At 35.5% G+C, this 26998-nt stretch overlaps 5 protein-coding genes across 5 annotated transcripts; 1 reads left to right on the top strand and 4 right to left on the bottom strand.

Moving 5' to 3' along the window:
• Nucleotides 1-23: 23 nt before the first annotated feature.
• Nucleotides 24-7810, top strand: LOC136810925 (large ribosomal subunit protein eL13-like). Its single transcript, XM_067067512.1, has 3 exons — nucleotides 24-96; nucleotides 234-648; nucleotides 7568-7810. Exons 2-3 carry the CDS (start codon nucleotides 235-237, stop codon nucleotides 7784-7786), a joined length of 633 nt encoding a protein of 210 aa, XP_066923613.1. The 5' UTR covers nucleotides 24-96; nucleotide 234; the 3' UTR covers nucleotides 7787-7810.
• Nucleotides 7811-10843: 3033 nt separating this feature from the next.
• On the bottom strand, nucleotides 10844-16638 carry LOC136810927 (astacin-like). The gene is made up of 9 exons (XM_067067514.1): nucleotides 16440-16638; nucleotides 15783-15923; nucleotides 15247-15364; nucleotides 14518-14621; nucleotides 13758-13832; nucleotides 13148-13229; nucleotides 12142-12290; nucleotides 11698-11847; nucleotides 10844-11007 (listed from the first exon to the last, which is right to left on the bottom strand). The coding sequence occupies exons 1-9, from the start codon at nucleotides 16507-16509 to the stop codon at nucleotides 10874-10876; spliced, it is 1023 nt and encodes a 340-aa protein (XP_066923615.1). The 5' UTR covers nucleotides 16510-16638; the 3' UTR covers nucleotides 10844-10873.
• A 1053-nt stretch (nucleotides 16639-17691) lies between these two features.
• Nucleotides 17692-20184, bottom strand: LOC136810924 (potassium channel subfamily K member 3-like). The gene is made up of 2 exons (XM_067067511.1): nucleotides 19698-20184; nucleotides 17692-18872 (listed from the first exon to the last, which is right to left on the bottom strand). The coding sequence occupies exons 1-2, from the start codon at nucleotides 20101-20103 to the stop codon at nucleotides 18313-18315; spliced, it is 966 nt and encodes a 321-aa protein (XP_066923612.1). The 5' UTR covers nucleotides 20104-20184; the 3' UTR covers nucleotides 17692-18312.
• Nucleotides 20185-21024: 840 nt separating this feature from the next.
• On the bottom strand, nucleotides 21025-23337 carry LOC136810923 (potassium channel subfamily K member 2-like). The gene is made up of 2 exons (XM_067067509.1): nucleotides 22673-23337; nucleotides 21025-22081 (listed from the first exon to the last, which is right to left on the bottom strand). Exons 1-2 carry the CDS (start codon nucleotides 23064-23066, stop codon nucleotides 21522-21524), a joined length of 954 nt encoding a protein of 317 aa, XP_066923610.1. The 5' UTR covers nucleotides 23067-23337; the 3' UTR covers nucleotides 21025-21521.
• Nucleotides 23338-25071: 1734 nt separating this feature from the next.
• On the bottom strand, nucleotides 25072-26998 carry LOC136810922 (potassium channel subfamily K member 9-like). The gene is made up of 2 exons (XM_067067508.1): nucleotides 26564-26998; nucleotides 25072-26089 (listed from the first exon to the last, which is right to left on the bottom strand). The coding sequence occupies exons 1-2, from the start codon at nucleotides 26958-26960 to the stop codon at nucleotides 25530-25532; spliced, it is 957 nt and encodes a 318-aa protein (XP_066923609.1). The 5' UTR covers nucleotides 26961-26998; the 3' UTR covers nucleotides 25072-25529.

The following is a 26998-nucleotide window of genomic DNA, read 5'->3' as shown; positions in this document are numbered from 1 at the left end:
TTAGTAATCGGTTCCGTATTTTAAACGGCAATGTTTTGAAAATATTCGAAATGGTAGCCAGAGATCTTTCGATCCAAGACGGACTGTGCTTGACAAGTAAGAATTTTATGCTGTTATCCTGAATCCTTATGTATCAGTCGGATGAACAGATCTTAAGTCTGAGATTTATGTTATTGCAGAGTATTGATATTTATTATATGATTTCCTAACCCTATTTTTGTTTAATTTTTCAGAATGAAGCACAATAACGTTTTGCCAAATTCCCACTACCATAAACATTGGCAAAATTACGTCAGGACATGGTTCAACCAACCAGGCCGTAAGAAGAGAAGAAGAGTTGCCCGTCAAAAGAGGGCCTTAGCCATTGCACCTCGACCAGTTGCTGGTGACCTCAGACCAGTTGTTAGATGCCCAACATTCAAATACAATACCAAAGTTAGAATGGGACGTGGATTTACTTTGGAAGAATTAAAAGCTGCTGGTATTGCAGCCAACAAAGCTAGAACCATTGGCATTTGTGTCGATCATCGAAGAAAGAACAAGTGCACTGAATCCCTTCAAGCCAATGTTCAAAGATTGAAGGAATATCAAAGCAAATTGATTGTGTTCCCACGCAAACAAAGTAAACCACGAAAGACTGATAGTGAGGTAAGAAATTACTTTGATGGCTTCATTGATTAAGTTTGTTTTACTTGGTTATGGATTTGGTTGGTTTACATGTGTGGAGTGCTTGTTAATTTGGGTGCATGTCGCTAGTCCGACACTTTCTAGTCCGACAGTAAAATAGTCCGAATCTATAAAATAAATTTACAATTTGGAAGTCTTTTTATCCGACGTCACTTTTGTTCGAAAAAACGAAAGATTTTAGAGTGCCGAATGTTGAATAAGGGTTTTTCACTGAGATAATAATAATATAATAAAAGTTCATTTTGGCGGCATTTTGACATAATGAGAAATAAAGGACCAACCAAGTTTGCGTAAAGATAATTTATAGCAAAAAGAATGCACCGCCTTTAAGGGTCCCTTTTTGCGTGCTCAGAATTATGCTATTATATAGGTTGTAAATCACAAAAGAAGGGTCGTAAAAACAGCTAAATCCAATTTCTTGACTCTTGAAAGCCTAATATTTATAAGCTTCCCGAAACTTAAGAAAAGTCGGCTTTAAGGGCCTAACCTCAAAGTCGGAACTTTGAATTTTTATAAAAGATGTGCCTCCTCTTCCGCGATTCATATTTCGTTTTTTATATGTTCTTTTTTTACTCGTTGTAGGACAAAATTTTTGTCGAAATACTGACGCATTCGTCAAATCCAACGTCGGACATTTTTACTGTCGGACTAGAAAATGTCGGACTACTGACGACCTCCCGTTAATTTTGTTGGTTGTTGGATTTTATAAAGAGTTTCCGATAGATTAAGGCCATAATAACAATATAGCTTGTGATTGAGCAGTTCTTAGGTGAGTTGGTTAACGAAAAATCGTCAGAAAAATGAATACACCTTTCCCTTAATTCGTAAAACTAATGCACCCGCATTATTTTGATGCTCTCCATCATTTAGACTCTGGAGGTAAACAAACCTGTTTAAATTTCTGTTGAACAAAATCCCTGCAAATTTTAGTATGTTCAATCTATTCATACAGTAAATCCTCAGGCGCTTATTTAATTTTTCAGGCTCTAAGGGGGCGCTTATTTTTTTATTTTAGAAATTCGCATATAAACAAATTCGGAAGCTATTTAAACTCAACTGTTTCAAAGAGTTGGATTTTCAAAAAAGGATGAATAAAAGAAAAATTGGAAAAATCCAATTGACAATTTCTATCATTTTATTCTTAATTGCTTTCTTTCTTTTGAAGACATAAGTATCTGCTTAATATCTTATTCAATCAATAACAATATTCGAATAAGTTTGAGCGGGGCGCTTATTCAAGGATTTATGGTAATATTATACCACCCTGAAAATATTTTGCCAAAAGAAGATCGCTATCAAAAGTATAAAGCTGAAAACCCACTTTCCCTAACACCTTGCAGGCCAAAACGCATTCATTTACCTCCCAAACAGTTTTATACACACAGTGGAGCGCACATTTTCCCAGGCCACTTCTGCAAAGTTTACGGGAAAGGTGTATTTAAGTCGGTGCCGTGGTATAGTGGTAGTCGACCTTGGCTTCTGTGCTGGAGGCCAGGGTTCGATTCCCACTCACGACAGTTCACTTGGCAAGTGAACATTCCTTCGCCCGGGTCAACCCATGCCATGTGAGGGGAATTGGGTAGTCAGTTCAAGGTCCTGACGGGACGCTCATTAGTAAGCGTCTATAGTTGCGAGAATAGGCCTCTAAAGCCTCCTGCAACTCAACCAAATAGAAATAGAAAAATAGAAGTATGAGTCTGGGTGAAATCTCAAAATTGTTAGGTTTTTATCCAAATACTTCCTATGCTTCACCACCATCTTTTGCTTAAATTATTGATCGCACTGGATTTAAATTTCAAAATATAATGGAGGTATATCCAACCCTTTCCTTTGAGTTCCGGGAGTGTATTATTATCTCCCTAGTCTTAAAAGCAGATTTCGCATTTGAAAAGATGGGTCCTATCATAAAATCATAGAGGGCACCCCCCCCTGGATTATGGGGGGTTGAAGATTTTCAGATTTTTAAAAATAGGTGTGTGTTGGGTTGATGAGAAATTTCAGGTGGGGGTAACCCTATGTAGGTGGGGGTAACATTTTTCAGGTGGGGGTTGTCAAGTTTTCTGTATTTAACTTCATTTGATTTTGTACTTGTTTGTCTTTTTCAACTTTCAACATACTATACTAGATAAAAATATAAACAAATGACTGTCATAAGTTCTGAAGGTTAAAAAGAGTTCATTTTTTCTCCATTCTTTTCCTTTCCAGTTTGTAGTCCTCAGGACTTTTAACTGGGATCTTTAGTGTTCCTAAAAGGAACAAGACCTCCAAATTCGAAGGTGTGATTCGATTGCGCCATTTTGCGCATATGAGTTGGAGTATGGTGTAGCCCCTTTCTACCAGCGAGGTGTTGCTGAAAAAGGTGGGGGTTGGGCTGATATGAGATTTCAGGTGGGGGTAACCCTACGTAGGTGGGGGTTGGAGGGGTGTTGCCCACTATGAAAATCCAAAAGTGAAGATAAACAGCTGACTGATTTGCTGTGTCTGGATTTCAATGATAAGGGCCCTCTATTTTCTTTTTCTAATGCGGTATCTTATCTATACCTATCTAATAGCTTTTATGGCTAGGGAGATAATAATACATTCCCGCAACCTATAGGAAAGGGTTCGATATCATCTTCGTTATATTTTGAAAATCAATTCTTGTGCGATCAATAATTAAGCAAAAGATGTGGGGTGAAGCAACAGAAATAATTGGATATAAATCTAAAAATTTAGTGACCTGTCTCAAAAGATTCATCAAAGTAAGAGATTATCAGTTTGCAGGAAGACAAGAACATTGATTGATACATACCACTTGATACCTTTTTTGTTTGTTAAATAAAATTCAGCAAATTGAGTTGGCTGGCTTTGGTTTTTGATTTTGTCTAATTAAAAAATCATAATTTTTTAGCGATAGCAACTCTGATTGGACTCGAGTACAACCCACTTGTTATTGTTAGTGGATTATTTTTGTCCATTTTCCATAAAATTAGTCCTCACAAAAAATTGTAATATTTTGGCTAAAAACCCTAGGGAAGTAATAGTACGGTCTAGTTGTGCAAATATTGTGCACAAAGGCGTAAAAGCATGAAACTTTGCACAATGGTAGTTTAGGGGTCAAAAATGGATTTAAATCTCAGACCCAAAAAATTGACACCTGTTTGTGTATTTTACAGACCAGAATAGGTTTCCAGGCTAAAATGAAAATCTTTTTCTCCAAAGTATGTCATGTTACATATCGTTGGAAAGCATGTTTCATGCCCGTTCAGAAAAACATTACAACCTATATCTGAAAATGAAGCCAATAAAAGTTATTGGGGAAGGTTGTTTGAAAAATGACCGAAAATGACATAATTGCTGACGTCAGCAAAAATTCCAGGACCACGCAGACACGTTTATTTTTGTGAAATTCAATAGAGGATCTTTCAATGACCAAATGGATAGCTTTGCTTGAGAGTTAACCTCACTTGACATAGAATATGGCGTTTTCATGACCGGTCGAAAGCCTTAGGCTAAAGGGTTTGCACCGGGCATGCCCATGGTAGAGCATTACTAAGGCAAAATTTGTCAACCTAACAATACTCAAAAAAACTATTGTAAAATAAGCTTGCAGCTGATCTAACTAATAGTATTTAGTACCTTAGAGGTACTCTATTGAATTTCACAAAAATAAACACGTTTGGGTGGTCCTGGAGTTTTTGCTGACATCAGCAATTACGTCATTTTCGGTCATTTTTCAAACAACCTTCCCCAATAACTTTTATTGGCTTGATTTTCAGATATGGGTTGTAATGTTTTTCTGAACGGGCATGAAACATGCTTTCCAACGGTATGTAACATGACATACTTTGGAGAAAAGAATTTTCATTTTAGCCTGGAAACCTATTCTGGTCTGTAAAATACACAAACAGGTGCCATTTTTTTGGGTCTGAGATTTAAATCCATTTTTGACCCCTAAACTACCATTGTGCAAAGTTTCATGCTTTTACGCCCTTGTGCACAATGTTTATGACTTTTGGCACATTTAGACTGCACTATAAAAGTAATTGGGTGAAAAAGAGACAAATTTGAAAATTAGTCTTGATTTACAATAAAAATCGTCCACTCGAAAATGAATTCACTTAATGTAATAGGATTGTCAGCCTTGATAACACAGTATCCTAGATTGATCTCTTATATCAATCACATCTGATTGAGTGCCTGGTCAATTTGATGGATTTGTGGCTGAATTCAAATTTATTGTTGCCAAGCTATAAATACCCTCCAGTCTTCAGTTCTTTGCAGCATTTTTTGTTTTGTATAATGAAGAAATCGTTTTTCTCTCACCCTGACTTTTAAATAGTAGGTTGTTTCAGATTTATTCTGCGCACATCCCCAGAATTGATTTTGGTATAGAGCTGTATTTTGTGTATGAAATTCCTGTCTGAGAGTTTTGGTTTGGTAAAAGAAGGTGATAAGCCTGGATTTTAGAAGGAAATTGGATCTTGAATTGAAAGGTACAGCACTGTTTGGTCTGAAAAATTTAATGTATTTATAATGCAGAAAATGTCTTCCTTTGTTGTTTAATTGTTGTAGCCATATGCTTTGCTCGAAACATAAATCAGAACAAAAGTCTATTGGGAAAAGTACACATTTTGATGCCTCGGTAATAATACTGTTGTGTTGTTCTTTGATTCAGTGTCTTACTGAAACATAGAATATTCACCAGTGTACTATTCCCTAAATATAACTGGAGTATCATAGTGCGGTTAGCTGATCCAAGCCAGCTCTCAGTCTCCATAAGCTCCAACAGACATCACAATTGTTTAATATTGTTAAAAAATATTTTCACATGTTTTTTGAATCATGATTTCAATATGATCAGTCTTGAACATCTTGAGGAAGATAAACTTCATGTTGGGGTAGGATGGTTCACTCAATGATTCATTCTTCATTGATAACATGAAGATAATGCTTATCTTTCAGTACAGTATATGGCCCCCAAAACGGAGACTGACCCGAAACGAAATAAAGAAAGATGTTGAAGTTTAGCGTGCAGCAAAAATTTTTATAAAACCTCTTCCTCTAGATTTGAGAGAAATTTTAAATTTGATCAACGTTTTCGGGGCCACATACTGTAGATACTTTAAGAATTTCTGTCTGAAATGGAATATCTTGACTTTAAAGTTTGGGTTCGATACTTGTTTTAATTCCTTGGTCCACTCTCGGTATTGATACAATGATGATAGCATGTCTCGTTCGTATGATATATTTGATTATAAAACAAACGGAACACTGAGTATCAATGTTAATTCGTATCATTGCTTGATTATTTGTAAAGTTGTTAAGATGTGAGCATGCTGAAGATTCATTGAGTTTACTTAGAATCATTTACAAGTGACGTCTGTTTGTTTAGAAATAGGTTGGTTTGAATAAACTCGATGCAAAGATGACAACATGTCTCGTTCGTATGATCAACTTGATTATAAACCAAACGGAACACTGAGTATCAAAAACTCTCTTAACTGCATTCAGAATAAAGCCCAACCCTAAGTTGATTTTGACTCCTTTGTAGGCTTTATGTAAAAGTTGTCCCGGTCAGAGTCATTGCTTTGGAGTTTTCTGTCCAGATTTTCTATGAATATTAGGAACAAATCTCCTGTCAGAACTTACAGTTCAAATAAACTTGATGCAAGGATGACAACATGTCTCGTTCGTATGATCTACTTGATTATAAACCAAACGGAACACTGAGTATCAAAAACTGTCTTAACTGCATTCAGAATAAAGCCTAACCCTAAGTTGATTTTGACTCCTTTGTAGGCTTTATGTAAAAGTTGTCCCGGTCAGAGTCATTGCTTTGGAGTTTTCTGTCCAGATTTTCTATGAATATTAGGAACAAATCTCCTGTCAGAACTTACAGTTCAAATAAACTTGATGCAAAGATGACAACATGTCTCGTTCGTATGATTTAATTGATTATAAACCAAACGGAACACTGAGCATCATAAAACGTCTTAACTACATTCAGAATAAAGGCTGAGTAGATTCTTATTCCTAGATAGGCTTTGTAACGGTCTGTCCTGGTTAAGAGCTATTTCTTTGAAGTATTCAGACCAGTTTTTCAACGAATATTAGGAACAAATCTCCTGTCAGAACTTACAGTTCAAATAAACTTGATGCAAAGATGACAACATGTCTCGTTCGTATGATTTAATTGATTATAAAACTAACGGAACACTGAGCATCATCGGTTGGTGAATCGTCATTGTAAATAGTACGAGTTAAGATTTTAAACATTGGTATTTAATTTAAAAAGGGGGTTTGAGACCCCTTCGCACGGTATGCGTCCATCTCTTTTTTTGTGTTGTACCTAAAGGGAACTTTTTTTGGCGGGCAGCAAATATCCATTAAAAAAAATTATTTTGGCAAATAGTGAATTTTTTTAATTTTGGCGGGAACTAATTTTGGCGAATGACAGCGTAAATTTGTTCAATTTTGCCTTATTTTGAGATATTTTGAATTTCAGGGGTAATTTAGGTAAGGAAAAAAAATTACCTAAATTCGCCAAATCCGCCAAAATTAGTTCCCTTAAGGTAGTCAGTCACAAGTGTAGAGCTTGAATATTTGATTGTATGTAAAGCAGAATCTAGGATAGTTTTGAAGTTTTCTACATTTTCTGTAGTGCTTTATTTGAGTTTGACTTGAACATTTATGAAACGTTTTATTTTCTCCATGCAATGATGATCATCCCCGTCACATGAAACTCTCTGTTCTGTGTTGCAATATTTTCAAAAATTTGCGACTGAACAAGGATAGTTTGTGATTTAGAAAGAGCGTGATCTGAGCTTAAATGAATATGCTTCTTACATGTTGAGCAAATTTACGATTGCTATTGAAAATTTTATCATTTACTTTACAGGAAGCTGAACTTGCTGTTGCGGCCCAACTCCAAGGACCAGTTCTTCCCATCATCCAAAGCAAACCAGTCAACAAAGCTCGTGTTATCACCGACGAAGAGAAGAAATTATCCGTCTTCCGTACCATGCGTGTTGCTCGTGCTAATGCTCGTCTTATCGGTATCCGTGCTAAACGTGCACGTGAAGCTGAAGCCGAGGCTGCAATGAAAGCTAAGAAATAAATAAATTCTCTTCTCTTCAAAAAATTACATTTTTGTCAGTTTTTGTCTCTTCCTTTGTTTTATCCATAAACTTTCGATAAAATGACTCACCTTATAGTGTGGTTGTAGGGGATTCTTTCCTGAGATGTAAGCATCCTATAGAAAAGTCTGGAGAAAGTTTCAGGTAGATCTTATTTTTGGACCTACCGGGAGGTCCTTTAATTTGACCGTTGTCCGTTCGTCTGTTACAAGCTTTTCTCGGGATTGGCTCATTAGTTTTTTTTGATTTTTTGCACAATGATACAAAATGGCAATGCCTGAAAAGTGACGGAGCCCGATTTTTGAAAAAAAATTTTGGGTTGCAAATTTGGGCCAAAAACTACCTAAAAATAAGGTTTTTTGGACTTTGTGCAAAATTGCTTCATTAGTTTTTCCTGATTTTTGGCAGAAAGATAGAGTGCAAGGTACCCTAAAATGTGGCTGAAGTAATTTTTCTCGGAAAATTTTTTTTCGTCGTCAGATACGGATTTTCGCAAATTTGGGCCAAAAACTACCTAAAAATAAGGTTTTTTGGACTTTGTGCAAAATTGCTTCATTAGTTTTTCCTGATTTTTGGCAGAAAGATGGAGTACAAGGTTCTCTAAAAAGTGACTGAAGTAGTTTTTCTCGGAAAATTTTTTTTCGTCGTCAAATACGGATTTTCGCTTTTTTGGGGAAATTCCCTTTTACCATTTTCCTGTTAGCAGCTTTTCTCGGGATTGGCTAATTAGTTTTTTTCAATTTTTTTGCACAATGATACAAAATAACAATGCTTGAAAAGTGACGAAGCCCGATTTTTGAAAAAAAATTTTAAGGGGGCAAATTTGGGCCAAGAACTACCTAAAAATAAGGTTTTTTGGACTTTGTGCAAAATTGCTTCATTAGTTTTTCCTGATCTTTGGCGGAAAGATAGAGTGCAAGGCACCCTAAAATGTGGCTGAAGTAATTTTTCTCGGAAAATTTTTTTTCGTCGTCAAATACGGATTTTCGCAAATTTGGGTCAAAAACTACCTAAAAATAAGGTTTTTTGGACTTGGTGCAAAATTGCTTCATTAGTTTTTCCTGATTTTTGGCATAAAGTTAGAGTGCAAGGCACCCTAAAATGTGGCTGAAGTAATTTTTCTCGGAAAATTTTTTTTCGTCATAAAATTTTCAAAAAAAGACGACAAAGTTACAATGATAAAAGAAAATAAATCAGACGTTTTTGCATTGTTTTAAAACTTATTGTGTTTGCTCAATACCAATATTAAAATGTAGAACACCTACTTTTATCTGATTTTGATCAACAGGTAGGTCCATTCAGCATGTTGCTTGTTTTTCCTACAAACAGCCTGTATTTTTGTAACACGACCACACTAATAAGCGAAAATGAGAAACAAACACGATTAACAGATTTGCAATCCCTTATTCTCAATTAAAAATATTGCTTCATACTGTTTTTACCTTCCAAAAACAACTAAAATCTGACGTAAGCAAAAGTATACAGTAAAACCTCTAATTAACGGACACCTCTGATTAGCGGACAATTTCGTTTTCCCCGGCCGTTTCCTAGTCAAATCCTCATAAAAAAGTTTCTAAAAGGCGGACACTCAATTAGCGGACAATTTTTTTCGCACGAAATGGCCAAAACCCCTATTTTAGCTCTCCAATTAGCGGACATTGAATATCAAATGGGTCACAGACGTCCAAAAGAATTTTTTAGATATTTTTATTTCAAGCACTTATTAGTCTTATTATTCAAATTATTTCTACAAATTTCCAGTTCTCCCTTGACCCATTCAACGAATTTAGGTGGGCCAAAGAAATCATAAATCACTGATTTGCTTTTATTTGTTAAAAACTAAATTGTTGCGTTTTAATTAATAACCTTTCTCTTGTTCTTCTATGGCCTAGTGTCTGCAGAGAAGTACTTTAGACCCTAATTTTGTATTTTCGACACCCTGGGATGGCCTAATTTTAAAATTGGAGCTAAGAGATCAAAAGTTTCTAAAAGGCGGACACTTCTAATTAGCGGACACTAACCCCTTTCCCCGATGGTGTCCGCTAATTAGAGGTTCCACTGTATTACCATATACTACCGGGCCACTTATCGCGCCATCCAGTCTATAAAAAAAGCTTTAAGTGGACCCCGGGCTATTTCATCAGACGAGTAAAATCAAACAAAATGCTGAATTGGGAATATCTTTCCTATATTTCTCCGAGAAGAGTAGTATTCTTAAAAATTATTAAAAAGCAAAGTTCAGCCAAAAGTAGATTCTAGTCTACAAGAAGAGCTGAGATTGACATATATTAGACGTGAGTCTCATAGCTCCACTGGATTTTTTTGAGGTTGAAAACTTAGTCTCATTTGGGAATTGGATAAGTATATTTTGATGAGAAATGCAATTAAAATGCTACGAAAATCATTTAATGGTAGAAGGAGGATGAACAATAATGTCATTACTGCGGACAAGGCTTGTACATGAGAAATTGGCAAAAATTAGCCCGTTGTCTTTCCAGTGTCTATAATAATTCCATGTTACAACCTTTATCTGAAGAGAGTGAGCTAAATTAAGTGGGTTTGTGCATTTGTGGGTGTTCGTGCTTAATTCATAATTGACAGATGCTTTAACTAACACGGAACTGCTGCCATAAAACTGGGATTTGATCTAATTTCAAAACGAGGCAAGTGATGTTTGTAACGTAATTTATGAAATTGTTCTCTCATATGGCATTGACAGTATACTGTATTCACTCGTAGTCCTTGCTGAGAATCGTACCCCGACCTCTGCACTAAACTGCCACGTTTTAGATTAGAACCGGTTTGCTTGATTTGATTAAAGATATAGGTATATGGGTATAGTTTCAAAAGGTTCTCGATGTCACTTTGTTATCATCACCAATTTCCACTCCGAAGGAGTATCGAAGTTCAACCACCGAAACCTTTTTTTCATATTTAAGGTCAAAATTTTGGAAAAACGAGAGAAAGATTTTTGGGAGGGCTAGATGTCATGATTTGGTTACCTAAAAATGAATTAAACCACAAACACACCTTCCCCATCGTAGAGTTTAGAAATGTATTTCTGGATATTAAAATCTACAAGATTTACAACAATTTTGTCTCATGTAAGTTAAATGTTGTTGAGATGTGCAATAACCACGCGCAGCCCAAGTTGAACAATATTGATGGCGATCTCCAGCACAAGTCGATCCTCCACCGGTTCCTGGTAGTAAAGCAGAAATTCATGATATTTATGACGTAATGTTTTATACAGAAGCACCCAAAAATGACTGCTTGTCACGTTTGAATTCATCAACAACAAAAAGACTAGTAACAGACTATTAGGAGTGATTTCTTATTTTTCACTTGATTTCTAAACGACAGCATCTGCCCTTACAGTGAAAAGGTACCCTTACAGTACATTTTACCGAACGCTTCTGACCCTTACATACAGTAATTTTGGGTCGGACCATATGAGTGCCCCCGGGTTCCTTACAAGTCATTATGTCATGAATATCGGAGTGAAAAGATTGGCTAAGTATTGCAACTTGTATTGGCTTAATGATGAGGATCTGAATCATTTTGTTAAAATAAACAATAGTTCTTTATATTGAAAGGTTGAAAATTGCGCCATGGGGGCTAGACTTTCAGAACTCAACCTTCTCAAGGTCTAAAATATATTTTTAGCTGAATTTTTGACTTTTCGAAATTTGAAAATGACTTTTTCAAAGAAATGTAAATTCTTGACGAGCTTTAATTTCATTTCTTCTGTTACGTAACATTTTAGAATCTTCTACTTTAGAATACCTAATAAACATATTCCATTATAAAAAACCTAATTTATCCAAGTCTTCTCCTAATTAATTTGCAAATACCTAAGTCTAAGAGTTTTTTTAAAAGGTAGTGAACTTACCTGTGCATGATTTACAGCAATTGCTTTTCATCCAGGGTCCGTGTTGAGAGTTGCTACAATAACCTTGTTGGGCCCATGATGCACAATTTCCATCTTTATCTTGACAGTTATTGTTTCCACCACCATTTCCGCCATTTCCACCGGAACCACCTGAGAATATTGGGAGGAAAAAATATGTTATACACGTTGCAACATTGTAATTCCTAAGTATGGAGATAAGAAATATTTCAAATTCAAGGAAATTTCAATGCTTTGAAATTAAAAATGTAAAGAACCCTCAGAAAGCTTCAAAAATTGTTTAGAAAGAAACGTATAGCTCCAAAATCACAAACCATATAGTTTCATAAAATCTGTACGAATCTAAAGCAAGGATTTTTGCTTATATAAAAACCAGGTTTGCAATCTAGAATGCAATTAAAATAGAAAATTCAAGGCACTTGATACCTCCGCATTCGTTCTTGTACATGAGGTTGATTTGTTTGATATCGATTTCACTGAATCCACTTATTCGATTATTAGTATCGATAATCGATTGTTTTGATCGATCCTTCGTCACAATTGTTCGTGTCCCTGCTCTTGCGAAAGCTGTTGAACTAGTAGAGAGAATAAAGATTTTCGGAGGTGTTATTAAGCTGCACGCCTCTTCCCCTTTGAATTTTTTGATATAGGGGATGTGTATCGTGTATAAAATTCCCGTCCCGAGAGTTACCCCCGTCTTTGTGATTTTGAGTTTTAGAAACCTGTAATTAGCTTGATTAGTAAGTTTTATATGAAAGATCTGAAAGTTTCATTAGAGTTGGATTTAAAATTTGAATGGGTAGAGGTTAATACAATCATTGTATTTCTAAACCATAAGAAAATGAAACAGGCTACCCAAAGTCTCGGACAAATGAATCAATGAATGAACTCAATGAACCAGCCTAACACAGGCCTAGAAAGAATGTTATCCACTCATTAGACAAGCGCCTGAATAACTAGCCATGAGTAGTATTCGAGTACGAAATCAGATAATAGCTTAGGAGGCATTCAACTCTAATTTTACTCCTAAAATTTATCTGAAAGTCAAAAAGTTAAAGCCAGCTGGCACACAACGTTTTCAAAACGTTTTTTTTAGGTTTAAATTACGTTGTGAAGGGACGTTGTGAAAAAACGTTGTAAAGTGCGACAAATACAACCTGAAAAAAAACGTTTTCCAAACGTTGTGAAAAACGTTTTTTAAACGTTTTTTAAACGTTTTTTTGCCGGCTGGGAGAGATTATTCTAGAGATAAGACAAAAGATGACAATAAACATTCATTCATTACGAGGAGGTGGATAATGACCTGGAAACAGACATTCAAAGCACTAAATATATAAGATATTGTAGAGAAAAAGCAAATAGCGGTCTCACTTATATTAAATATTTGGTATTGTAAATGCAACCGTTCTTTGTAGTGTAAATACAGCCATACCTGTAATGCATCATTGAATGAAGATCGTAAGGTGTTCCCAAAGAATTGACATTGCTCGCTTTTTGAAAGTTGTATGCAACCTCTGTAACAACAAACAAAAAAGGTGTAATAAATTGTTTTAAATTTGCTAGATAATTTGATTAATTTGTAATAAATGTAAGACCTTGAGGGAGGGTGTGAGAGAGTTGCCAACACCGAAATATAGTTATTTCTTTCATCAGCGAAACACTGACAGAAAAAAGAGCTAATACCATAACATTCTCAAACCCGTGAACTCCCAATCATGGAAGGGGAGACGAGAGTTCTTATAAAAGTGTTATAACAATTTTCGAAACTGATAACCAAATTTTGGAATGTAAGAATATCGTTTGTGAATAAAAATAGTAGAGTGAAATAAAGTGATAAATTCTGAGAAAAAATCTTTCTCGATTTAACCCAACCTCGTTCCCTGCGTATTATCATCTTTTTTATGTTTACTTGATAGTGCTAGATATCGCTAGATAGTGCTGGGTATTCTCTGGCGTCCATAAGTAACGTAAATTAAGCCTGGAATACACAGGGACGAGGTTGGATAAGGTTGTTAAAAGAATTAATTGTCAATATGACTCACGTTGGTTGAATAAATTATGATAATTTATGGTGACGTATTGATCTCTGTCTGGGCGTGACTGTTCATGAAGTAAACCTGAAAATGAGAATAAAAAGAAATATAGAGAAGATGAAAGTTGCTTAAAAAAGTTCTTAATGGCAGAATTAAATTCGGAATGCATCCCTACAATGTCGTCTGCAGACATGGCAGTTTTTCTGACTCGAAAACAATGGATTTCAAATCCACAGCCATAAAAAGCATGGGAATATCAATCCCATCGAATTTCAGCCCATAATTGTTACCCCTACTGGCTACCGTGAAAAGCACAGGACAATACCATATATTGTCGTATATATTCGTCGTTGAAAACACAACTAAAAAATGTCATTAAATCTTTTTAAAACGAGTCAGTGATAGAGAATCATAACATAAAGTCTGCCTATTATTTCGATTCAATCAAAGTGACATTTCCATAATTAAAAGTTTAGTAATTACACTGTTATACATTTTGGGATCATGTAAAAGATTTCTTTTGAAAAGAAACTGATTTCAATTACACTTGGAGGTTTCTGGGGAATTCGTAAACAGTAAACTGCGTACTGATTCACTCTGCTAGACATTAATATGGTAATATTTGCTCTTCATCTTTGATTCTTTCTGCAGTGATTAGATTGACACATGCGCGATAAAATTTCTATTATTGATCTTCAGAGGTTAATATATTCTTTGAAAACTTAACCTCTGATACTCAGGGTACCTACTGGCTAGAAACATTACTTACCTATACTATGGCCGATTTCGTGTAAGATGGTTCCTTTATTTTGACATCCTGGAGCTTGTAAACTAATACGATTTCTACCTGTTCGTCCTACCGGTGAACTGCATCTGTTAGGTAAACATATTGTTGTAGAATTATAGTAAAGAATGTCTCGAATATCCTTGCCTATATTTCGTCCTGTCATGTGAAAACCATGTCAGTCACATTCAAGAGTATTTCTTTTAAGAGTGGTTTCCGTATGATAGCAAAAATGAGTGTACTTTAAAGTTTCGACGTCAGAAAGCACCTGTGCACGCGTCCTACTCGGAAACTAATAGTAATAGGCTGCTGGTATCTATTCACGGATTGGTGCTCCTTATATTACCAGCCATTTTGAAGATATGGTAGGCCTCAAACATAAATAGATGCCAAGCTCAAAACACGCAGCATTCGAACAAAATTATTGGCAAAATTTTGCAAGATCTGGTTGGATCCTGAAAGATCTTGTCAAGCCATCAAGTGTCAGACTTTGCAAATTTATGTACCGAGATCTTATCATCAAGAAAATCCAAGATCTCACTTGAATAAGATAGAAATTTATTAAATCTTTTTTCCAAGAATCTTACAAAGATCAAAAAGTACTTTTCAAAATCAAAAATTTTCACCAGGGACTCTTCTGAAAAAACATCATCGCTTTTTGGTGTCCAACACCAAACCACCGTGTGCAGCTAAACTACATATTGCATCACTTACCCTTGTCCATTATAGAAGCTGATGTAGTATTGTTCGTTTGTTCTTGGTGAAAACCTCAAACATGTCTTAGCATGATATTCTTGTAATGCAAGTTGAATTTGTTGACGACCGGATGAACCTGAGGGATAGAAAATGATCATTAAAATTCAATTACAAATGTTTTTTAAATTTTTGATTGCTATTCAACTTGTAACCATATCATCTTAATGGATGATATCTCTTTTTTGCCAGGCTGTCACTGGAAGAACAACCATGGTGTAAAAAATATATGTTATGTATATTTTTAACTCAAAAAGTATTAGCATTATCAGAGCTAACTGAGTTTTTAGATAGGTCCCAAAACCACGAAAATTTCTGAAAACTTGTATCGCAAAATCTGAGGAAAATCGACTAAAATATCATATACCAAAAATATCATAACAGATTCCTCTTTTTCTACATAATGATATATAATGACTCGAATACTCTTTTGAACAGCTGCTTACTTGGCTTAATATTATATGGAGAATATTTGATATTCATATAATGTCACTTACCAATAGAAGATTCGATAACATACGGGATTTTACCGCCCGGCCACCGCCCGCCGATGATTGAACCGAACTCATTGGCTCCTTTTTGTAAACGATCCATTTGTTCTGGTGTCACTTGAATGTCTCCTTCAAAAAGACCGTCAACTATGGCGAAAGATTGATATACATATAGCGAAGTAAGTAGAGACAGTTTGGGTAAACTACGGTTTACTCTCTAATTCTAAATCGTGAAGGGGTAATCTAATCTGTTCGAAATATAGAGAGCTTATAATTATAGAAAGTGTTTTACTCAGGTGTTTTCTTGTAGGGGATTAATAATTAATTCAAATTATAGAAGTTGTAATTAGTGAGGTTCGACTGTATTCGAAAATCAATATTGTACAATGTTTTGATGGTTGAAATAAAACATCCCTGTCTCACTCACCAGGCAATAAGTAGAAACATATCAATTTTTTTTCAATTCCATTAGAACAATTAAAAGAGCAATATCAATAAGGCTGAAAAAACGCCAAAAATAATTCCGGCCTCCAATTTCAGAAATGGCTAAAAAGAAAATTCTACATCAAAGCATTTAAGTCCTAAGCCAATAATAAGTGAATAAAGAAAAACTTAAATTCACAAAAAGGTATAGGCCTCGAAGAGTGTAGATTGAAAGTATACCTTCCATATCTTTATTCCATGCATGACTTCCGACCAGCAAACAACTGGCTACAAATAAAATCTTAAACATTATGATAAGTAGACTAGTTGCAACAGAACGTACTGGATAAAAAACTGGACTGTTTTAGTATCTTATTACTAAAAGTCACCTTTTAAGTAGCTTTCCTGTTTCATTAATTTAGGGTAAATGTACCCCCAGTCAATATTTTTCAAACTGAGTACATGTTGATATTTAACAACAGCTGTAATATTAATAACCGATGTTAATTTGTCTTCAAATTAAAATGAACAAAATTAAAGCGAGTGCAAAAATTCATTTTCTAGTCAGACACCCATGTATCAGTGGCCCGGTCAGATTCGCCCGGTCGATAACCCGGTGTAAAAATCGAGTGAAGAACAATGGAAATCTCAACCCGGGCTAAACGAGAACTTTATCAAAAACCCCAAGACGAAATCTGATTTTTCTAAAGTGCTGAATAGCACAAACCCAGGGAAAAATCCTGACTTTTGACTTTGCCCGGTATTAAAAAATTACCGATTTTCTTGACCCAGCGACTGAAATCTCTACCCCGGTGGATATTCCTCATTTCAAAGTCACCCCGGTGAACTTTTAAGACCCAATGGGTTACTGAGACAGGGGAGTACTCAGGTTCCATGTGAATCCCTCTTGTATATTTTTTTTTCGATTTTCTAGTGCTATTTGGAAGAAAGAATTTCAACAACCATCTAGTGAGGAATCTAAGAGTGGAATAATGTACTGGTATAGGTTCCAAATAAACGGGGACTGGAAAATCTTTGAGATTTTAATAAACGGGGGGGACCTAATTTCCGGGGGTTGGAAATTGTACTTCTGAAAACCCCAAAATCAGGTAAATATAGGCTAAAGCAAAATAAAGGGCCTTCTCTTTGACAGCTGAGAAAATTCTTAAAAATTAATAAATGGTGGAGGTCCTGGAAATTTTTGAATAATTAAAAAGCGGGGAAGGGGGCGTTTATTTGGAACCTAAGAGTACCAGTAATATTTCATTATTTTAGTGTAAAATATCAAAATTTCTTTAAAGCAAAAATGTCAAACAGAAAGAGAAGAACTTGGTCAATTTTCTAGCAAAATATTTGACTGCATCTTCATTTTGAGTGGTTTGTTTGATTTTAGAATTACGTAACGTCTTGACAATTAAATACATACAGCTTTTAAATATTGTTAATAAACATAAGATTTCAAATTACTTTTAACTCTGATTAAAATTTTTGCACCGATAGTACAGCACGACTGAATTAAAGTCGCAGTTGAACTTCAAAGATGTTTAAGGTATGAAACAAAATATGAATCCACCGGAGGGGGTATTTAGGTAAGATGGGTGTCGGATGTGAGCAATAAAAGTCCCTTTTCTTAACCCTTAAAAATCTCTCATTGGGGTACAAAAACCTTAAAACAGCATTAGAGTCTATGAAAGGGTCCAAAATTACGAAAAATAAAAAATCGACTCCCTCACGGTCATAAAGTCTCGTAGTTTGAAAGTATATAACAAATCAACATGGGATCACATTCACATTTAATGCTCCATCTCTGACCCTAAAAAAGCCAGTCAGCGTTACTTGACGATATATCCATAACTTGAACAAACTCGGTTCGGTTAGAGTGTTTGAGTTCATGGAAGTTCAAACGTAGTTCCTAAATACACTACAGTAATACCATCTTCCACCAGCATCTTACAAGGGGTAAACATTGTTCTTTTCAACGAAATTGCATTTCAAAAACCAGGGGTACTCGGAATGTTTTCGAGATTCCCTTCCCTGTAACCCCCTCGTTACTCTATGTTATAAAGGAGTCACCCTTTTTAGATACTTCGGTTTAGGTGATAACATTGGCCATTCACAAGGCAACAGCAGTATATGTCTCTATAACATCATTTGATGAACTTTTCAATTTCCTTTGTTCTTCTTTGTTATTTTTTCCCTCCTCAGTTGAAACTATACCACTTATGAAAGCTCCCATCAATGAGAAAGTGATGAAAAATACTATAATTTCTACCATCAAGATGGCCACCATTTGAACACCTGTCTGTGATGTCCTTCCACTCTGGTCTGGATCAAGGTCACCAAACCCGATAGTGGTCACTGTAATAAACACGTGATAAACAGCATCAAAGAAAGTATAATTACGTAATATGGTATCATGTTGGCGCCAAGCGTAAAACATAATCATAAACACTAAATAAACCATTTCAATGCAAGCACATTTTCTGGTGAACCAAACAACCTTTTGACGTTTTAAAGCACGTTGCTCAAACATGAGGACCATGTATTTAACACAGTTGTCAACAGTCTTGGCACAGTAAATGGTTGTTAAGGATGCGATAGGGATAGAGATGGTAGCATAAACCATGGTCAGTGCTCGACCAGCAGTTGTGTTTGTAACAACACGACCATAACCTGGTGAAAAAAAAATAAAAGATCCAGCTAATTGGAGATTATGTATTATACTAAGTTAACCCTTTTCACACATAATATGATAATCTTCGCGAGGTAAAAGTACAAGACACTTGCTCTAAAATATTATTAAGATCTTATAAGACACCGTCATAAAAGTTATCTTACAAGGTGAACAAGCAAGATGAAATGCGCAAGATCTTTTGAAGGAAGTTAAGTTTTTGCAAACACCCTGTCTCACAGCCCCGGTCGGACTTTTTCCAAGAAAGGGGGTAAAAATTTCGATTGAAATCCAAATGGGGATAAAAATTCTAGTGTTTCCAAGCTTAAAATATCCAGTGGGGATGGTTTTGGAGTGTAATTTTTTAGTTTTTGTATTGAATTTCAATGGGGATAAGTACAAAGTCAATTCCCCAGTGTGACCGAAAATTGTAGGGCATTTTGTTCACTGGGAATAAAATTTAGGCAAAATTTTCCAGTGGGACGGGGGTCCCAGCGGGTCTGTGACACAGGGGTTTTTACAAGATCTTATGCTTCATCTCTTACGAAGATCTGAAGATCTGTAAGACCTTACTCCGAAATACACCTTTTCGACCGTAGTCGCGCAGTCAGGCGTGTGCCACTTTTATCCCACTAAAATCGATCCAATCCTTTTTCGACACATTTTTCTATTGTCTATAGGTGCGAAAAAAGGACTGGGACGGTTTTAGTGGGATAAAGCGGACAAAAAAATGCCCGTGCGGCAATTGACAGCTACGGTCGAAAAGGTGTACTTGAATGAACGTTGCTAAGACGTTGCGTGCCCTCCCAGGAGTCTACCAAACTTACCGATTGTGAAAACAATGGTGAAGACATAACCCATCCAGTATGCAAAACCAATACTATCTAATGTGCAAGTCTTTCTTGTACCTAAATCAGATAACTTTTGTCGTTGCTTGTAGTTTTTATGCTTCAAACAAGATACAGTAATATTCGATATGGCTGCAATGACATTTTGATCATCTGAGTGTGTTTCGTTGATTTTGAGAATATCATTACAGAGTTTTTGAGTTGAAGATTCTTGGCTATATTCTTGTGGTACGTTAGACCAACATTGTTCGGTATAAAAGAAAACTATCGCACCAGAAACAACAATAATGGTTAGAATGAGACCATATAGTAAAAACTTTTTGAAACTTGTAACAATGTCTTGTGCGATACGCTGTCTAGCAAGATTAATGTCTTCAATGATCATTTTTAAGCCCAAAAACACACAAAATTTCACTACTACACTTTCAAAAAATCACAAAAGCTCAATACTCATAAAAATAGTTTACCCACTCTTATAATTTATACTGCAATGTTATGAATTTTACTTTTTTTAAGCAAAAAATAGGAGGTAGAGTTCAGCTAATCTCTGATAATCAATGATTTTAATTTTAATCCGAAATTTCTTTTGCGGGAGGTCTTTCCATTTTGCAATGTTTCGCTCTTTGATTTGATAAGTTTTTCGACAGGTGCAAAACTATTTTATTAATGTTACATATACGCCGTAAATTCGAAGATCGAAACAGTAGACACAGAGAAAATAACAATATGGAAGGATTTTAATCAAATATCATCATTATTGGATTAAATTATTTAAAATCTATGTTTTGACGAAAAATTATTTTAATTTTAAAATAATTAATAAATCAGTCTAGTAATTTATCTTGTCACAAGGCGCGAGGGTGTTATGGGTGGGAGTTATGGAACCGTACAAGCTCAACTGGCGTGTCAGTCTAATAACATATTATTTTGAACCAACTCGTATCACAGACCAGAGTGGGCTCATCGGTGAGAAAACTCAAATTATTTGTATTTCATCCATTGGGCAAGACCAATTTAACTTGTTATTTTAAGGGCCAAGCTACCCAAAAAAGAGGGTCGGTTGGTCGGCGAAAAAATAAAAAATAAAGGTCGCTACCCACTCAGCACTTTATGGTCGTCGAACAAGGCGCGCTGCTTAATTATTGCATAAATTACATGAATCAAGCCTTCAAAGGCTGTCTGTCGCCTTGAGCGAACCAAGAGTTGAAACTTTTCAACTTTTTTCGCTAGGCTGTGTGGCTTCCCTATTGTTCTTTTTTAAATAGCCAATCAGAAGAGACATTTAACTCTCTTGTACCGTGTGCAAAAATATATCAACAATAGAAAAAAGAAAAATTGTGCAGCATATCTCCCCTTTATTTTGGATCAATGGAATAAGAAAAGTGTTCAGCGACCAAAGCGTCCGAGATGTGCACCTTGTTCGACGAGGATAAAATGCTGAGTGGGCCTTAAAGGTTGAATTTCACCTATAAAATCTCCTAGAAAAAGCCAGCAAAAACTACTACATCTTGACAACAATGCGAAATAGAAAATAAAAGACACAAAAAAAGAATTTATGAATGAAATGAAAAATTGAATATAAAATTCTCAAAATCATGGAAAAACTACCAAAATTTTGAAAATCTGGCAGTCTGTAAAGCAATGAAGGGTCGGTCGGGCCCGTAAAACAACTGATAAAATTGGCCTCGCCTTAGAAAATGAAACTGGGCTCTCATCCCTACTTGGAAAAAACTTCAATAAGCAGTATTCCATTCCTTCTGACATCTCTACATTCTACTCCAACAGAACTCTATTTTCATCGGGTCAAGAGATTATAGAATTATCATTTTGCACCACCGAATCGTCATCGTGGATATGATCTTTCTTCATGGGTACTGTTCCCAACTCAGTTCCTATAGATCTTATAAAATCAATTATTGACCCCAATAATGCCAAATTCCAATAGAAAAGTCCAACATCAAGGGACGTGACAAACACTAGATTGATAGTTGACAGCTGGTATAAAAAAGTTGTGTCTGGATAAACATCACCGAATCCCAAAGTCAACATGGTGACACAAACGAAGTAAGTTATCTCAAAGAAATCGTTCTCCTGGAACGACGTGTATTTGTAATATACAGCGTGAAGTACGACCGTTGATATGGTCAAATAAACTTGCACAGCTGCCACCTTGCGTTTAAACCATACAATCCTTTGGCGTTTCAAGCAAGAGTTTTCAAAACATACGATTAAATATTTGATTGTGTTGTTGATAGCTTTACCACAAAACAAAACATTGGCAGAAGCCATCGGAATACCAATAATCCCCATTACTATCGTTAAAGCTCTGCCAAGCGTCGATTTCGGAACGATTCTGCCATACCCTGGAAAAACAAAGTATTGATTGCTAAATGAAAATGTGATGAACTGACAAATCTTTCCCGGGTACCTACAGGTATATGCAAAAATCGCTCTTAGGGTTAACAGAAACCGATCTCCCGGGGGGGGTACTACCCTTGTCGACCGACGGGGGTGCTCCGCTGAGGTTCGAAAAATGGACCCTACGTGGAACTCGAAATTTGCGAAAAAAGTGACCCTGAATGGGACTGAAATTCCAAAATTTTCTCAAATTTTCTACTTTTTCCCCAAATTTTCCCAAAATAGGCACCCTACAAGGGACTGATTTTTCTATTTTGGTGTTTTTGCGACCCTACCTGGGACTCGTGGAGGTTAAAAAAGGTACCCTGACCAGCGGAGCATCCCCGTAACCCATTTTGCCCTAGTACCCCCCCCCCCCCGGGACCGATCTATTGTCCAAGACAATCTGAATATTGCTCTCTCAATGGGCCACGATTTCTCAATGTTTTGGCCAAAATAGGTGGGAACTTTATAATTTTTGATGAAAGGTCAAATGTTCTGAAAATTGGGTAAGCGCATTGTCTACACTGCATAAGAATTCAAAAAAGACTTTATACCTATCGTAAAGATCGTGGTAGTGACAAATGCCCACCATTTGAAAACATTTTTTGGACCAAGCTTACAATTCTTTTGTGAAACATTTTCCGTTGAATTACATTTGACTTGAACGCAAAACTTTGTAACGTTACCAAACAAATTAACGATTTCAGTGTTATTTGACTGTGTTTCGTTAATTATTTTAGTATTTTGGCAAAGCTGGTTGCACATTTGAGTGTAACTTGTTGGAGGTTGTAGAACATGAAAATAACATTCTTCCACAAAAAAGAAAATTGTCGTCGATGTGAAAATCAGGATCGCTAAAAAGCCAACTTGTCTCAGAAACCGTTTGACATTATGGAAGATCTCCTTTTTGAAATCACATTTTGCTTCAGTGACATTTTCAATGATCATCTTCCGAAATTTATTTTCAAACTTTTCTACAAATGATTCTATGCCATACACTTAAAGAAATCAGTTTAAAAGTTTACAGGTTTTGTGGTCTCTGAATAGAAAATGTTGTTATTTGATGTTCGATCCATAAATTCCATCAAAGTTAATACCGCTATCAATACTCATTCATTCCCGATGAATCGAATAAATCATGATCGGGACAAAAATGATCAAAAGTTAGATTCAGTTGTTTTCCTTTGAAATAGGATATAGGATTATTGATAAAAAGAAAAACGTTTTTTGTTAAACGTTGATATCTACAGAAAGAATTGGGCTTTTCCAGAAAAAAACCGTATACCCCCTGTTGAGGAGGTCAATTTCCGTTCCAATGGGGTAAGGTTTGATATGTGGCGGAATTCCATAGGGAGATATAAAAATCTGTCAAAAATAACTGGAATTCTATGGGGGTAGGATTTTAAATCCTACTAAAATTCAGAATTCCAGAGGGTTACATCATTTCCAGCCACATAGGGATGGACCTCCTCAACATAGGGGGTATACGGTTTTTTTCTGGAAAAGCCCATTTCACAACCTAAAATTATTTTTCAAACCCAGCAGTAACTTAAAAAAAGAAAGGACAAGAAAAAATAAATCATTCTTCTCAGATCAGATTCACTCAATAATTATCTGGAAAAAAACTTTTTCTCAGACTTCACATACTGAAGAAAGAATCCAAAATATCTGAACTAACTTTTTATACGTCGCACCATGGCTCAAAAATAATTAAATTGAAAATCAGGCTATTTTTCTTACAAATGATATTGTGTAAAGAAAATATATAAATAACCTTTAAACTAATTATTGATGAGATATTTAAACCTAATTTCCAGGAATTTTCAATTAGTTATCATTTTATGGTCTAAGAATTTCAAATTAGTTTTAAACCTCCTCAGTAAAAAAAAAAAAAAGGGAAAAAATCCCATCCTAAGTTTTAAAAATATCCTTTAACGTTCAATTAAAGGGAGGGTCCAAAATAAAAAGGGGGCTGGAATTCTTTGAGGTCTGTTTGATAAATAGTTTTGAAATTCTAAAATCTGTGAAATCAATTAAAGAGAGAAGAATGTCAAAAAAATTCCCACAAAGCTACTAAATACCCATACCTTTTGCAAAAACTTTCCGGTTTTATAGAAAATAATGAGACAACTTTGAGATCTTGAACACACAGCTTTCTCACAGACTCACTGGAAGCCCTTCCCACTGGAAAAATTGACCAAAATATTGTCCCCAATGGAAAATTATACACTAATTTTTGTCCCCACTGAAAATAATCAAATAAACCAATCCTCACTGCAAAATATTATGCTATTTTCACATTCCCACTGAATTTTCTGACAAAAGACTTTTATATCCCCGGTCATAAAAAAATGGGAATCTCAATCCCCATTGAGTTTCAGTCCGTTATTGTGAAAATAACGGCTGAAAAAATCCTACCGGGTCTGTGAGAAGGGGGTGTTTGAACAGGTTAAATCTAAAAAAAGCGAAACAATGGTGCTCACAGTAACATAAAGGCTAATCAAAGAATGGTCACCTCTGACTTTGAGGACAACAGGAAATACAAATAAGATGAAATAGGTATATCATAATTGTTGGATTAAGATTAAAAGGATTAAAAGATGTGGTTAAAATCTGAAAAATAAGAAAATAATCATCTAAATTTGATTTCTGTTACGCTTCGTTTCTCCTTCAAAGAAGGATTAACGTAATCCAGCACCAATTCCACGATACGAAAAGACATGTACAGGACCCACGCCACCGGAGGGGGGGGCACAGGGCCATGGCCCCCACTTTTTTGCAAAGTAAAAGATTTTGGTTGCGCCTCTTTAGACTCTATATTCATTGCCCCCCACTTTCAAATTCATAGCGTGGGACCTGATGTACAAAAAAAGTGTTGCGTCGCTCATCTCAATTAACAACTATATAATCACAGGTAATGTTTTGGAGTAATAATCAAACTCAGTCTGATATATTTCGACAGCACCTACGTCTTTGCGATTAAGAATTTTCAATGCCACCTAGGGTACCACCTATGACATAGCAATTACCTTTCAAACATACCAATCTTTTTGCTTGTTTATTAAACGTTTGTACAACAAAAAGGCGGTTTTCGTCTAACAGGCTTTTCTATTAAGCCGATAAAAGGCGATAAGAGGCTGCTAAAAATGATTGATATAGTGAAAATGAGGTTAAATATTAGTTGTGGGCATATCAGATTTCGGCTAGTTGATGTTGATGTCATTCGAGCATGACAGACTTGAACCCAAAATCCTTTTTCATAAAGCTTTCAACAAAAGTCAATAAAGTGTTGATGAGCAAATACAGTTAACCAACCAGTCAGATTTTTATGTTTGAATCAAATCAAACAAAAAGGTTAGTTCATTCTGAATCTATATCCATCTTACTGGTAAATTTATTTTCATCTCAAGGTCAAGAGATTATGGAGTTATCAATTTGTTCCACATAACTGTCATTTCCATCAATGTCCTTTTTGTTTTCCTTCGTCCCCAAATCAGTTTCTAAAGATCGTATAAAATCAATAATTGATCCCAACAATGAGAAAGTCCAATAGAAAAATGCTACGTCCAGTGAAGTAAAAATAACTAGTTGTACCATTGAGAGTTGGTATAAATAAGTGGTGTCTGGATAAACATCGCCGAAGCCTATAGTCAACATCGTGACACAAACGTAATAGATTATCTCAAAGAAGCTGCTTTCCTGCAAAGTTGTCATTTTGTAGAAAACAGAATGAAGCAATATAGTTGATATTGTCAAATAAATTTGAACAGCTGCCACCTTGCGTTTAAGCCATACAATTTTTTGGCGTTTCAAGCAAGCGTTTTCAAAGCATACGATTAAATATTTGATTGTGTTGTTGATAGCTTTACCACAAAACAAAACATTGGCAGAAGCCATCGGAATACCGATAATTGCCATCACTATTGTTAAAGCTCTGCCAAGCGTAGATTTTGCCACGGTTCTGCCATAACCTAGAATAGGAAAATTAATGCAATAGATTAGATTATATTTTCAAAGATACCATAAAACAATAAACAGCGAATTTAAGGTTCAATCTAAGGTGCATACGAAATAGCACTCCTTCGTTTCAGAGATGATGGGAGCCCCACCCTACTTAAACTTTTGACCAAAATTTCGTCCCTGGTGGAAAAATACCCTACAATAATTTCAATCTCAATGAGATACTGACTATCTTTTCATCCTCATTGAAATTCGATGGACATAAGTGTTCCCGTTTCATATCAGACACATATTTCATATCAGGGCAGTGTCTGCCAATTGTTATATTGTGCTCGATATAAGCAAAAATGGCCAATCTTGCTCCACATACACGTCAATCCAACGTGAAAAAGTTTGTGAATTAAAATTGCATAGTAAGCAAACGATATCACTCTTATTTAAAAACAAAACCTTTGAAGATGATAAAGTTATCTAGAACAACTTACCTATCGTAAAAATTGTTGTCACGACAAATCCCCACCATTTGAAAACATTTTTTGGACCAAGCTTGCAATTTCTTTGTGAAACATGTTCCTCTAAATTACATTTGGCTTGAACGCAAAACTTTGTAACGTTACCAAACAAATTAACAATCTCAGTGTTATTTGACTGTGTTTCGTTAATTATTTTAGTATTTTGGCAAAGCTGGTTGCACATTTGATTGTAACTTGTTGGAGGTTGTGGAACATGAAAATAACATTCTTCCACAAAAAAGAAAATTGTCGTCGATGTGAAAATCAGGATCCCCAGGAAAATTAATTGTATTAAAAATCTTCTGACGTTATTTGCAATTTCTTTTTTGAAATGATACTTCGCTTTGTCGACTTTTTCGATCATCATCATCTTTTAAAATTTTTCTCTCTCTTGAAAAATATTCTGAT

This window comes from Clytia hemisphaerica, unplaced genomic scaffold, assembly GCF_902728285.1.
Source record: "Clytia hemisphaerica strain Z4C2 unplaced genomic scaffold, Clytia hemisphaerica genome assembly, whole genome shotgun sequence".
In the NCBI taxonomy this organism is placed as follows: domain Eukaryota; kingdom Metazoa; phylum Cnidaria; class Hydrozoa; order Leptothecata; family Clytiidae; genus Clytia; species Clytia hemisphaerica.
The sequence above is the reverse complement of the archived record's forward strand: the minus strand, read 5'-3'. Positions and strand labels throughout refer to the sequence as shown.

Excerpts from the sequence above, each read along its gene's own strand:
- LOC136810925 (XM_067067512.1), top strand. The coding sequence starts at position 235 with ATGAAGCACAATAACGTTTTGCCAAATTCCCACTACCATAAACATTGG. Across the intron at positions 649-7,567 it reads CACGAAAGACTGATAGTGAG|GAAGCTGAACTTGCTGTTGC; the intron begins GTAAGAAATTAC and ends TTTACTTTACAG.
- LOC136810927 (XM_067067514.1), bottom strand. The coding sequence starts at position 16,509 with ATGTTTAAGATTTTATTTGTAGCCAGTTGTTTGCTGGTCGGAAGTCAT. Across the intron at positions 11,848-12,141 it reads GTACAAGAACGAATGCGGAG|GTGGTTCCGGTGGAAATGGC; the intron begins GTATCAAGTGCC and ends CAATATTCTCAG. Across the intron at positions 11,008-11,697 it reads TTGCTGTAAATCATGCACAG|GAACCGGTGGAGGATCGACT; the intron begins GTAAGTTCACTA and ends CTTTACTACCAG.
- LOC136810924 (XM_067067511.1), bottom strand. The coding sequence starts at position 20,103 with ATGATCATTGAAGACATTAATCTTGCTAGACAGCGTATCGCACAAGAC. Across the intron at positions 18,873-19,697 it reads CACCATTGTTTTCACAATCG|GTTATGGTCGTGTTGTTACA; the intron begins GTAAGTTTGGTA and ends TTTTTTCACCAG.
- LOC136810923 (XM_067067509.1), bottom strand. The coding sequence starts at position 23,066 with ATGATCATTGAAAATGTCACTGAAGCAAAATGTGATTTCAAAAAGGAG. Across the intron at positions 22,082-22,672 it reads TACCACGATCTTTACGATAG|GGTATGGCAGAATCGTTCCG; the intron begins GTATAAAGTCTT and ends TTGTTTTTCCAG.
- LOC136810922 (XM_067067508.1), bottom strand. The coding sequence starts at position 26,960 with ATGATGATGATCGAAAAAGTCGACAAAGCGAAGTATCATTTCAAAAAA. Across the intron at positions 26,090-26,563 it reads GACAACAATTTTTACGATAG|GTTATGGCAGAACCGTGGCA; the intron begins GTAAGTTGTTCT and ends TTCCTATTCTAG.